Source organism: Polistes dominula, unplaced genomic scaffold (assembly GCF_049000335.1).
Source record: "Polistes dominula isolate Pdom_NZ unplaced genomic scaffold, Pdom_raw_medaka contig_373, whole genome shotgun sequence".
In the NCBI taxonomy this organism is placed as follows: domain Eukaryota; kingdom Metazoa; phylum Arthropoda; class Insecta; order Hymenoptera; family Vespidae; genus Polistes; species Polistes dominula.
In genome coordinates, this window is record NW_028300899.1 from 7,401,928 (window position 1) to 7,416,147 (window position 14,220).

At 38.0% G+C, this 14,220-nt stretch overlaps 1 protein-coding gene across 7 annotated transcripts in view; it reads right to left on the reverse strand.

Moving 5' to 3' along the window:
• Nmdar2 (glutamate ionotropic receptor NMDA type subunit 2) overlaps positions 1–14,220 on the reverse strand; it is a 55,784-nt gene that overhangs the window by 16,908 nt on the left and 24,656 nt on the right. For 4 of the 7 annotated variants that reach the window (XR_016178843.1, XM_015323443.2, XM_015323444.2 and 1 more), the window contains exons 2-3: positions 13,474–14,040; positions 12,032–12,203 (exon numbers count right to left, since the gene is read on the reverse strand). Coding sequence is in view for 6 of the 7 variants with exons in the window: in XM_015323443.2 (XP_015178929.1) it covers positions 12,032–12,203; positions 13,474–13,821 (520 nt within the window). In the remaining variant the exon portion in view is untranslated. Of the gene's footprint in view, positions 1–32; positions 697–5,463; positions 6,374–12,031; positions 12,204–13,473; positions 14,041–14,220 lie in introns of those variants that run through there. The other 3 variants (XM_089179312.1, XM_015323446.2, XM_015323448.2) reach the window with 3 other exon arrangements.

A 14,220-nucleotide genomic window follows, 5' to 3' on the forward strand; every position in this document is an offset into this window, starting at 1 on the left:
TAACGTGTTGGTATTTCATTTGTAATTTTTACCTGTAGGACTTGGCGTGAGTCTCAGCATAGTACTCTTGACATGGTGCTGGGTGAACGCGTACTTGTCGAAAAACGTGAATCTCCCATGACCCTTGTTTCTTCCTGTGTGACCCTTACGAAGATTATTGACCACTCGATTGATCGTTTTCGTATACTCGCGAGCATTGAAATTCGTATGGGGCACCACCAAACCGATTGTCAAATTCGGTAAATGACCAGTTTTCTCGACATTTTCTTCGATCGATCTCTCACGAATTTCATTTTGACCGATCGACGATCCCCAAGTTTGCACTCCCGAGACGACTAGCGTCCCGAGAAGTGGAAGGATCATCATCGCCGATAAAATCTTAGCGTCTCGCATCTTCACCCCTTCCTTCCTTCCTTCCCTCCTCTTCTTATCTTCCAACACTCGTCATTTTCTCATTCGTGTTTCTTTTGACTTTATTATAGATTGTCACTGTATATTTGAAACTATTTATCGCGTGCTTCTTTTACCTTGTTATGTTTCGCTTGAGGAAGACGACATTGAATGATTGAACAATCGCGAAATATAAGTTACTCTTTATAGCATGTATCTAATATATGTTGTACGATTCGGAGATTGTTGTAAAATACGATTAATCGTCACTCGTCCCTTATCAAAGGTATTGTTTTACGGAAGACACTGGAAAAAAGGAAAATAAAAAGCACGTTTTATTGCGTTTTATTTTTGTTCTTTTAGTTTTGTTCTCGCCTTTTAAATAGGAAAAGTTCGAGCCTCGAGTAATAATTTAAGGGAAGAAAAGTCGATGCCTTGTAGACTCGAGTTAGAAACAAGGCGAGTTCGTGCAAACCTTCGACTAAAGGACATCGCAAAGTTTTAATAAAACAAACAAGACTAGAGTAATTACATTGGAAAACCGATTTTGAAACCCTACGATAATTTTCTTGAAGAAAGTTTAGATCGAAAGCGTTAGACGATCGATGAAATTTTCTTTGCCTCTTCCATTTCCTCGGACTAATCTCGATTTAATAGGTAATTTAATCGAGCCTCGTCTACGCAACCCTGACATTCACATTCTTTGCAAATTCCGATCGTTTTCCTTAGAAAAATGTTACAAATATTTGTCGTATCTTTCACTCAACGGTAGACGGCGAGTCCATTGTCGAACGTCGAGTCCATTGAAAGTGTCATGGCTTGAAAGACGAATATAATCGAATAGCAACCCGATTCAAAAAAAGGATTATCCGATAGTATCATACCGTTCATTTTTCCATAGTTTTTGCATTGGTTTCTTTATAAAAAAAAAACCCGATGTCCAATAGCTCCCGTCGATGGAAAATCGAATTTCAACGAACTGACAATGAGAGGGGGACTAAGAAACGCAATTTCCCTTAGGTAGATCCAATTGGATTTATCTGCGGTCCCGCTGAAGGAAAGTACTATCGGGGCAACGCGATATTCATCGGAAATACCGGATTTAAGTTTGCGACAGTTCGCGTCAGAAGACATTTTCACGCGTATCGAATTTCCTTCTTTGTAAAATAGGAAAAAAATGAAAGAACGTGATATAAGTTAAAGCTTGTAGTTTTGAGATATCAGTTATTATGCATGGACGTTCATGCAAATCGTGCTGCTTCGCACGTTTCGAATACATTATCTACTATTTGGTAGAAGACTCATAATTTGCACGCGTTGCTTGCTACCCATAAATTATTCGCTCTCGTGCACTCATTAAACCTCACCTTTTACAACGCTTTAATTGATCATTACCTCCACGGACAATAACTAATATTAATTATAATTATATAAAACGAAAGGTTGCTCCTTTGAAAAGCTAATTTGTGCGAAGGAATATCAAAGATAATAAAAAACGAAGGCAATGATAAATGGCAATTGGTAATTTACGAGCAAGTATTATTTCATTGACAAGCTAGAAGAAGAAAAAGTACTAAACATTCCTGACTGTTGCTTTCCTTATTCCTTTTTCGAATTCTTCCTACGATCAAGAATGATCGAGTGTCGAGTTCGATTATCAGAAGGGAACCTTTTTTCCCCTCCCTTAGGAAGTTGCGTAAAGAATAGAAATCGGAGCTAGCATTTCTCTCGATGGAGTCCTTTGAAAAAAGAGGAGCTTCTTCGATTATTGAGAAAAAACGCTAGCAACGTTTTGGCCATCTATTTTCTTTTTCATTTCTTTTTTTCTCCCTCGACACCTCAAACCCTATTATTAAACACATTGTGTTTGCACGCGCGGTAAAAAGAAAAGTTTAATCAGCGTTTATTTTTCAGAGGAAAAATTTTCACCAAACTCCACTCATATATTTATATATATGGTGCTGGCGGTAGAACGCGTTCCTGTTTAAGAGTTAAATCAATTTTGTGAAGTGCACGAAGCCGATGTTTTAATAAGAGCGTCTATACTGGTACCTCGGTACTTTGAGTAGCTTGTCCAGCTATTATTAAGTTAAAGTTTCTCACGAGAGCTTGTCAGAATCGAAGCAGATAGATGATATCTACGTCATTGGCGAACAACCGAGTTTTCTATGCGATAACACCTAAGAAAAATATCTACTTTGATGATTTAGAGGAAAGAAAAGAGAAAAGACTTTCTAAGCAATCGTAGTACTCTACAAAATCATTTCAAACTTTCTCTTAATCGTTACTAATTCTTTTCTTTTATTTACTCTAACTTTATCCACGTGCCTTCGCCAAAGTAAAACTTCATACTCATTTCCGACGTTTTTTTCTTTGACAGAATTTCAAGATAGTTTTGATAAGATTGTTCGGTGAAAAGTCGATCGCGACGATGCTTTCGCGAGAATCTAAAATTGAGGAAAGAAAGAAAGAAAGAGATAACGAATCCTCCTCCCCTCTTGAAGGCCACCTAACCCCTTTTTTCTTTTTTTCTTTTTTTTCGTTGCCGTTTGAAGCGAAAATGAAATTCGACCTCGATTAAAAGTGTACACTGGGCAAAGTTAATTAAATTCCTTTGATTTACGAGTCCGCATTAAATCGATGATCGATTTTCCACCCAAATGAAATATAATAATAAGAAAAATGAAACGTTTTCATTTGGTTTCATCACAGCTACTCTCTTTTACTATTAGCGCATCTCCCAACTCTTTCATTTTTATTATTTTTTTCAATTCTTTTTATCTTTTATCAAATCGCGACAATTTTTCTCGTATTATACAAGAAGAGAAAGAGAGAGAGAGAGAGAGAATACTGTCCTCGGTTTAACGCCGTCTCTAAAAACGACGTAATTAAACACAGCTCGCTCGCGGAAAGTGCGAGATGACAAATGGCAAGCATTAAATTACTCCTTCTTGCTCGTTACTCTTCTTCGTTGAAAACGTACTATATCTTTGTTGTCCCTTCGATCAGAACTCTTTTTCTATTTTTTCTTTATTCTCCAACGAAACTCCATTGAAACTTTTCCTTTGACATTAAAGAGATACTTTGATTTCCATCACGGTGTAACAGAAAAATAAAATTCCAATGTAAACAATTAGTTGTTGGAAAAATGCTTTTTACATTTTACATAAAAGTAAAGGATAATATAAAAGAAAAATGTGAGAATGTTCTTTATCGTTAAGAGGATCCTTCGTTTTCAACAATTCGACGTTAAATTGATCGGACGACGTTAGTTATCGGTAAACTCGTTATCGGGATCTACGAGAGAACAACTTACCCCAAGGTTGATATCTTTTTTTTTCTTATTTTATACTTTTTTTTCTTTTGGTATCGCATCGAATACATTGACATGGTCGATAAGAATTGGGTGATAAAGCATCAATAGTCTCTAACGCGTTTCCACTGACCGCGATATTAACCAAGAGGGAACCTACATTCCACATTCTCGTTGCGAAGGGGGACTCGAAAAAGTGAGTCACAGCTGGCACGCAAACTTTTTTTCCATGCCAGAATGTATTTCCAACGAGAAGATTAACACAATTTTTTTTCCCTTTTTCCTCGACGACAAATTCTATGCCTAGGTATGTTGTATAGAACTAACATATATGCACAGAGAAAAAGGTCGCGAGATGAAAAATTATTGAAATATTTAAAATAAAAGGTTAAACACAGGATCGAACGATAAACCTTGATTACCGTTACGACGATTTTTCTGGCAATCTATTTGAGAAAAAGGAAAGGATTTTTGCGATAAATACCGGAATACGTGAGTTCGATCGTGCATGAAAAGAAGAGATAAATAAAATTGAAAATAAGTATTTCGGATGTCCGATACTCGATATTAAAACGAGGATGATGGAAAAAAAACTCGTTTAGCTACATATATGAAATCAATAGCAAATTGAAATTCGTTAAAAAGAAAAAACTTATAAAGCTTGTTTTGGTCGATAAAAGAAAATGCGAGAATATGTAAACGTGTCCGAACTTGTGGCTAACTCTTGCGAATGAAATATAACGAGATGGAAATAACCGTATGAAAGAAAAAAAAATAGATAGTAGAAAGTTGCGGAAGGAAGTGCATAATGGTCAGGTTGGAGGGTCGCAAGAGGTAACCGCAGGTCATGGCTTGAAGCTGTGCCATAATCGTCAGCGGTTCTGTTCTCGTCAGAGTCAAGTAAACAAAAGATGCCTCAGCTTCCTGCGCTTTAAAGGAATCTCGATAAAGCTGCCTGAAGGAATTGTTTTCTCCGATCGTATCGCTAAGCTTCCTTTTTTCTACCCTCGTACGTGAATTGATGCTTGCCAATCGACTTAATATATATTATTTATATTAAGATGAAAGAACGCTTTCTGCAAATCCATAAAGTCCTAAATAAATACAAACGAGCGATGATAAAGAATAATAAAAGAGAAAAAAACAAACTAGCTATTACGGAGATCAATGCTTTATAATCATTATACGCTTCAATTTACGATACTTTTGTCAACTCATGTAGATTATTTTGAGCCGCTACCACTCTCGACTCATCAAATATTTACAAACGTAAATTCGCTTGTATATCGATGCAAAAGCGTTAGCAAGTTTCGCGTGTGTGTATTTAACGACGACGCGATCTACCTCGTAGAATAGCAAAGTTTATTAGAGATAATAATTAATCGGTTGGTTTACAGGAGGATTCTATTTATCGTACGGGAGAGAGAATAAAGGGAAATAAAAAGAATAATCTTCCATTAAATCGGTTGATACATCGAATTGATGCACCTCGAGTGTGACTCGAGTGGACCGAGCCAGGTTTCCCCCACCGTTGCTGGAAAATGACGAAGGATAGCGAAACAGAGATAGACTCTGGCATGGTCAAGTAGTAATTTATCGCGTCAGTTACAAAACTCGCTCTATTTTTCAACGATTTGGACAGCTAGTCCGCGTGTCTATGAAACGTAATACTCGAGGCTCGGAGAGTATCATCCATCGAATAAACGTATGTGTGTGTGTGTGTGTGAGAAAGAGAGAGAGAGAGAGAGAGATTTACGTACCTTCTTCAAAAGAATACCCGAGAATAAATCGAGCGGATTTGGCAGTGGTAAACAATCATCGGGTTCAACCAGAATAACTAAAAGTTATCCTTTAGAAAATTTCGTGTTCATAAGTGTGCGTGCGTGGATCGTGGATCGTATAACATGGAACGAAACGAGATGATGGTCCAGGGAGAACAACAAAGAAATACAAGAGAAAAGAGAGAGAGAGAGAGGCACAAGCTCGTAGAGGATCGATCCTCCATTCGTTCAAGGACGAAATCAGGTCAACTCAATTCTCGATCATGCGGAACTCCTGGATAACGATACTTTTCAAACCAAGTTGTAAAGCATTTCCTCATTTCGGCCGTTGTTCTACCTCTATCTTTCTCGAACGTTAAAAAAGGCACACTTTGAGAAGGCCGCCGAGCATTCCCCCGAGCGGATAAGCAAAGTCATCGTCACACACGCACACACACACACACACAGGACGTGATTCGCGATGTTTACGCGGTTATCTCTTCGACACTTTCACTCGTTGCAGGATGCACGATGCACCCCCCACCCTCTCTCCTACTTTCTTTATACAGTATTACTTCTTTACTTATTTTTCAACACACGTGTCGATTTTTCGCGCTATCGAATGAACGTACGATAAGATAAAAGAGATAGATAGATAGATAGATAAATAGGATAGGATAAATGAACAAGAAAGGTGAGAAAGGAAAAGAGAGAGAGAGAGGAAGAGAATAGAGGGAAAAAGAGAAAGAGAAAGAGAGAAAGAGAGGAAGGAAAAGGAAGAAAAAAACGTGGCGGTCAGCAGCCCCGTAGCCTTTGATTTTCGGGAGGAAAGTGAAGGCTGCAGACACCGCCCAGCCAGCAGAGAGCCCGGGTGTGCCAACGCGAAAAAGCAGCTACCCGTGTTGTGTTCCACCGCACGACGTGGATCCTTCTAATGCGCTCGCGCGCACCTCCTGCGCATGCCTTGGAAACCTGATCACCATGACGACGCCTCCTCGCCGCGAAACGCTTTTAACCACCCTCGCATGCCACCCACGAGATAGGTGGATATCTACCCCCAGTCCTTCCTGCTACTTTTCTTATTCTCTTTCTTTTTTTTTATCTAATCGACTCCGAAGGTGGTTTCCAATGAAATTTCGCGAATTCGACCACCCTATCTCGTTCGCAATTATTCTACAAATATCTTTTTCGTTAGAGAAGATATCTTTAGAGTTGTATGCGTGCGCGTGTCCTACTTTTCCTTTCATTCGCGAATAGCCTGAAAAATAATACATTCCCTGGGACATATTCGATTTTGCTGATCTCATTCTTCTTAGATTTATTATATTATACGGTATAACATAGTTATAAATTATGGTAAAGTCATTTTCGTATTTGCCGGATAGATCGGAACGGTTCGTTGTTAATAGAACTTGTACTATTATATATTAAATTGTGAAATTTGATAAAAATTGTGTCGTTTAATTAAAGAGCGTATTTTCTATCTCGTAAGGAATACACGAAAGTGCCGGTCCATTCGCAAAAGGAACAAGATATTCCGCGATGAATACAAAGGAAAGGAAAAGCGAATTCCGTGTTCGCATGCATAATGAAAAATGACGAACTCTTGAATTCCCTCGCCATCTTCTGAATAAATCGAGACAAAGGCTCTATGTATATACTTTCGTTTGCAAATCGATTAGAAAATTTGCAACGATAAGAATCGAAGCTTTATAAATGACGTTGTTGCATATTACAGTAGGTACTAATATGTTGTTTTCCATTTTAGATTCTCTTACAAAGGAAGAAACCATTTCGACAAATTCGATACTTTTTATTTTCCCTAGGAAATTTGGCGACGGTGAAAGAGATATCACCCGATGTTAGGTTTAAATGTAAATCAAAGGTACACGCGCTCTGCGTTTGTCGGCTGTGGCCAAAGAAAAGGGAAAAGGGAATAAAGGGAATCGATTTCGTATGCCACGCCATGGGAATATCCTCCTAGGTTCGCGGAAAATTTAGCTTACAAGTATTTTCGAGACTTTCTTTCTTTCTCTATTTCTCGATTATAGTTTCGCGTTTGGAAGTTCACCCTTAGGGAAAAGGGAATGTAAGAAAATAGAAAAGAGCATGCTTTCAACGTGGCTTTTAGAAAACGAAAAAGTCTGACTTTAATACCTTATTCTAGCTTTCTTTCTCAATGGAACCTAATCTTCCTACCTTTCTTTTACATTTGATTTTTTTTAATATCACTCGCTCCCTTTCTCTTTTACATTATTAATGCTGATACTTCTCTTTAGAAAAAGAAAGTCCAAATTTACGAGACACCGTACGAAAGGAGCCATATATTTTTGTTAGTACGTACTCTTTAACGGAAATAGAAGAGATCGTTACTACCAGGTTAGTGCCATTTGCGTTATTTTTCGCAAAAACGTTCGTCGTTAAATCCTCGAATAGATGGAAACGAAAGCGTTAACTATCAAATTTGTTTTTTTTTTTATTGGAAACGAAACACCATTTCGATATTTACACCAAAATCAAGAGCCATTAACTCAAATGTCAGAAGAAAATGATGCTTTACTAATTATGAAACATATTCGATCGTTGCAGCACATAGATAGAAACGACAGCAAGTGGCGTCGGTGTATGTTTAACGAGAACGTTGATCGAATTTTCGCAGATAATGTACATTCCAATTCATTTTCCATTGTGAAATCTGAGCGTAGCAAGGTAATTAACTTCGTTTAACGATTAACATGTAATTGGTATCGAATGAAAAAGTATTACACTTTTCTGCATCAAGTTTCATCAACGATATATAGGTTTATAACGCGAATAAAAAAGTATCTTCAACGATCTATCAATGATATTTGAAGATAATCGAAAAATGTCTAAAGTTGACGAGCGGATGCACATATATAATATAATAATAGAAGGAATCGTGATTTCCCAGTAGAATACGTAAGGTGTGTCCTGAATGCGATCGAATTCGCGATCCTACCATAGTTGGCTTTTGGAATTTGCTGTGGTATTCGCCGGACGTTCTACTCGTCCTATAGACCACATAGGGATGCTGGGATGGAGGTGGAAAACGATCGCGAGTTGGTTTTGTTCTTGTCCTCTTTCAATAGTAGTTATCTTTTTGCCTAGTCGCCAAGAATTCCAAGAGTAGTCGAGAAAATTCTTCTTGTATCAGGCACGCATTTCGCGATGAGGATTGCTAAAGGGCTCCAGGGATAAAAGGGATAAAAAAAGTCAATCGTCCGTTGGAAAGTGGTAGTCGAGTGACCGTCTAGTGCTCGTCGAGTGGTCATCGAGTAAACTTCGTCCCTACTTTCGGAAACGAGCGGCCTATCGATCAACCGATTGCTTTTTTCTTTAGAAAAAAAAAAGAAAGAGAAAAGTGTCTTCTCTAGCATATTCAACGTGGCACGTTTTTACGAGTGTTCGTTAGGGTGAGTTGCGTCAGCTTGATATCTTTTCAAATAAATTATTCTCTTTGAAAATAAACGCTAACATTTGATCGTAATTAAATTGACTCGGCTAAAAGAGGACATCAATTATAATGAAAGAGCGAACGCGCGAACCTTTTCATCGTTCGTGCAAAGCGGTGGGAAATTTGTTGGTTTATCTAGCGTCGTAAATTACAGATCGACCGTAACATTTTTCAAGCCCTCTTTTATGGAAATGAAAGATCTTGAGAAAAATCAAACTATTTATTACCGGCAAACGCGTTAGACGACAAACTAAGAATTATTTTCGTTAAAAGGGTGAGACGGTTGAGACTTGGAAGATAACGTTTAAGAGTAAAAATGTTGCGAGATCCTTCGACAGATGGCAGGAGCTTGCAACTTCTCTCTGTTCTACCCTCGATCGCTTTATTTAATCGGATTTATGTAAAGCTCCGAGGGAAGAGAGATCAAAGAAAGCTCGACGAATTGCATCTTACCTCGACGCGTTGTCGTCCCGTTATCGCCCTGACTAAATTAATCGAAATCGTTAAACAAAAGCTGGCAACCAAATGGTGGATAGAAACTGCACCGACTTAAACGACATCCTCCTTGATACAACATCCCCTAGTGGGATGTCACTGCACGATTATTCTAGCGCCCTACCTTATTTAGCTCTCGTTTCTTATCCATCGATTATTTTTCTACTCTCCTATCCTATCCTATTTCTATTATTTCCTCTGTTTCCAAACCAAACAGAGTATTCACATGTTGCTGGAATACGTACGTTTACACTCTCTTTTTCCATTTAAAACGTGCTACCCTTCACTCATTTCCCTTCATTTGAGATTCAATGAACGAGTACATAGATGTACATTGAATTTACATGTACGCATCGCAAATTCATTTATAAATGAAAATCATTATGCTTAATTCGTGAAGAATCGTCAAATTAAATTCCTGACAAATTTCAACGCTTACTCGTTATTATTTAATATTATTCTCGTCAACGATCGTCATTGTTACGAAGTGAAAAAAAAATATAACAACAAGAAAAATAGCTATAAACATTTCGATTTCAACGAATTAAATAGCAAGGTGGTTTGTATATACTACTATATAGGTTAATGAAAAATATAAGTAAAAAGGATTGGATAGGAGAATCGATTTTCGTTACGTTTCAAGCAAAGTGTAACGTTTCGCGATATCGAGATACGATCGTCGTTTTCTATTTCACGATTGCTGATAATGAAAGGTATCGTAACGAGGAGGATGAGATTGCCTTCGAGTGACGTACATACTCTACACGCGCGTACGCAAATACATGAATATGTGTAAATACATCGGTAGGATATGAAAAAAAAAATCAAAAAAGAGGTGAAACGGAAATCGAGAAGCGTATCGATCACGGATGTAAACCACAGGATTTACTTTTGAGAACATGTCAGCCACCGCAGAATTCGCGTTTAACCGCGATGTTCAATTTGCTCTGTGGTCGATATACCTTTCTCTTCTCCCTGCTTGTCCAATGCTGTTTCCCAACGTCATTGAATTTTCCTCGTCTTCTTTTCTGCCATTGCAAGAAGAAACGTGCGAAACAATCCTAACACTAATATCCTCCTTTAGAAAAACTTGAACAAAAATTCTGCGCAGATATTCTAATTAATCCAAGCAAATGTTAAAAGAAAAAAAAGTCTTTCAGCGCTTACAACCGAGAAAGACTTCCTTTTAATATCACGGTTACATATTCCAACCAATTATAAAGTCTCTCAAACTCCGACGCATAATGTAAATCAGAACTGCGCAAAGTTTTCGTGGAAGATGAAACCGTGGCAACTCTATCCTAGTTCGATTTTTTTTCCAACCGAGTATACACGGCTCGGATGACTCACTTGAACGACTAATATACATAGAAATTATAGACATTTGCAGACGAACGGATAGATCTTTGCTAAATGAAAATTTCTACGAGATTATTTTACAGAAAGAAACGACCAGATAAAGGATCCTTTTTTATTATTACGAAATACTTGGATTCATTAAGTCAGCCCTTTGGTAGAAATTACAAAAGAGATAAAGAGTGAAATAGAAGGCAAGTTAGCGATCGTAAAACGTCGATCAGAAAAACGAGCTTTGCGCGGATGTTTAAATTGGAGGTATAAAGGATCGATGAATAATCTATATAGACCTTCTTTACACTATGTTTCCCGATAACTTCGCGAATAATAAAATAATTAAATCATTTATCTTAGATTTAACAAATGGTTAAAAGTAACATCAAATTTCCAACAAAAAATACTGCATTTTTTAACGTCTTTAACCTGAAAACGTTAGATGATTTAACGCTTCTGTTAAAAACGATAAGATAAAAAAGAAAGATGTGCAAGGTGAATAGGAACCTCGAGGCTATTTCGAATTTTTCTTGAAAACGAAAAAAAAAATGGAATGGATGCTTGAATGCAAGGCTGCCAAATTGATGGTACGAAGGTACGGTTAAACGGGAATCCTCCGTCAAGGAGTTTCTCAACATCATTCAAACGAGATCTTTATCTCCCTTTTCATACGTCGCTTTAAACTTTACAACTCGTGAAACGCACTCTCCATTGCACTAGCGCATGCATCCATGTAAGTCGTAAGTGCATGAATTATACGCGTATTTTACGCGTATTGCACGTATAACCGAGATTGAATGGAGCCGTTTCTTGGAGCATGAAAAAGAATATATGGAAAAGAAAGAGGAGGGAAACTTTTCACGAGCATGATAATCAAATATTTTTCGATAAATGAATTTAAAAATGATTAACTAACATTTCGACTTTCATCATTTGCAAAGCAGTCATTCGAGAGAGGAAGCTAATAATTAATGTCTTAAGATAAGAAAGTGCAAATATTGTCTTACGAGAGCTCCCTGAGCAAAGCTATTTTATTATATCGTATCGATGAAAATAAAAGGGGATAAGGTCGATATCCCTTTAGCAATGGGAACCCCTTGGAGAGACCTTTATTCGAGAGATCTTCGATACGTCTGTTGAGAAAAATTAAAGGAAAAATAGAAAAATATCTAGATAGAAAAGATACGGAGCAGGGCGGGGGCGGGGCGGGGGCGGGGGCGGGGTTATGTAATAAAAAGAAGGACTCACTGGTCGGGCTAGGCGTTAGTTCCATCATGGATATTTTCACACGAATACCATGCTGTTGGAAGAGTCCTAGTTTTGGTCCTCTCGTACTCTTCTGAAGCGTATTTATCGCCGATGTAACAGCCTTGGTGTAATCCCTCACGCCGAACGTTTTGTACGGTACCATCATGCCAACCTGCCAAGCAAAATTACGGGAAAAACCTTTCTTTAATTAATTATTCTATTCTTTTATTCAGTCGTGATTCATCTTAACGCGATACATAATTCTATAAAAAGAACTTTTAATCCTCGTCGTAAATAAACGAAACGTTGTCGAGAAAAAACAGCGACAGAGAAAGAAAGAGAGAGAGAAGAAGAGAGAAAGAGAGAGAGAAATTCTAATAATAATATTTCATAATATTCTTTCGCAGAAAGACGACGAGTAAGTGCTAGCTGAGTTTAAGAGAATTTCAACGAGTAGATACCCGAATGATACAATAACACTTACCAGGAAACTCCAGTTTAATGAATGAATATAAAAGCGATTAAGCGTTGGACCAAATGAATGATCGTTAACTTAACAAAAAGAATAATATGAAGGGAAGAAAAAACAATATGAATATATCATACATTGGTGCAAATCTAATTAACAGTAAAAAGAGAGCATATGTGTGTTTCGCGTATACTTGAAAAAATTCATTCGGGAAAAAGCGAACAAATATTTGCCACTTTTAATAAACGAAAGCTCAATCTCCAACGGATAAGAACACTCGATGGACGTTTATTTGACGCGATCATTACGACTGATAATCGATAAAATAATTCAACAAAAAACATCTCTCTCTCTCTCTCTCTCTTTCTCTTGGCAAGTTTCGCGATCGAATAAATGTAAGAGGCTACCGTCGTATCGTTAAAAATACTCTTTCATATGTTAGCGTAGAAATGAAATAAAGGCAACGAGATATCAATACGAAGCCTAGAAACTTGAGAGAGCTTTTAGCTGATAAGACAATCAAGAGAATTGGCAATTAATGTGAGAAAATTCTTCTCTCTCTCTCTCTCTCTCTCTCTCTCTCTCTCTCTCTCTCTTCATCTTCATCCAAGAAATTTTCTCTTTCGCATAACAAGCGGTGAATCATTAAGTCTTTTACGGTAGCCTTTCTACACTTATACAATGAAGGCAATTAAAAAGCCCAAAAGTAAGAGCATTTTCGCGACTTTATTATCGCGCAACGAACCACCACCGATGAACACCTGTTGCATAAATCGATTGTTACCGATGAATAGACCACAAACACACTCGCGCATCGAGAGACTAATGCACGAGACCAAAGTAGTTTCAACTCTCTTGGTATATCGAGAAGAAAGATTAGAAATGAGATTTCTCTCTCTTCCTTTTGTCTTTCATAGCACAGTAACGAGGGGAGATCATTAGCGGAGAATGATAGATACTATGAAGATTTTACCTTCAAGTAAGTGTTATTATTATTATTATTTTCCAGGGATGATTGTGGAGGATAAGTGAATCTTGGGGGTTGCAAAGTCGTCGTAATCATCCTCGTAGTAGCAATAGTCGTGGTTGTCGTGGTTGTCGTAGTCGTGAAGATTCTCTTTCTCGTTGAGTTTGGAAATCCACCCTCTCCTATCCTTACCCCGGAACTACCCCTCATGAGAGGACCTCTCGGCGTGGTCGTCCCTCTCTCACCCATGCCTATTTTAATCCCACTTTCGCCACGAGTGACGGCACCCTCCGGAAGACCAGCGAGCACCGGCATCATCAGCAACGACGCGAACCACCACCAAATAGACTTCATCTTACCCCGCGCGCGCAAGATCCAAGTCGACGAACCCAACTTTCCGAGCAAAGATCCTTCCTCCTTTTTCCCTCTTTCCTTCTACCGAATTTGTTCACCTCGATTCTTCCTCTCTCCTTTTCGCTGCCTCTCTTCCATTCAAGACGCTTCCGATCTTCTTCTGGTAAGCCTTTCGATCATCTCTGTCTTTCCAAGCTCGTTTCACCGTTTCACCGAATACTGAAAAACAAATCGTCCGATCGATGAACATTCCTTTTATTCATTATTCAAACATTGAATCTTGTGCAACATTTTGGTCCATGAGAAATGATCTTATATTCTTGTAAGTAGGTCAACCCCTTTTGTTGAACGAAAGAAAGAGCAATGGCAGATGATTAATAAGATGTAGGAGTAAGTCGA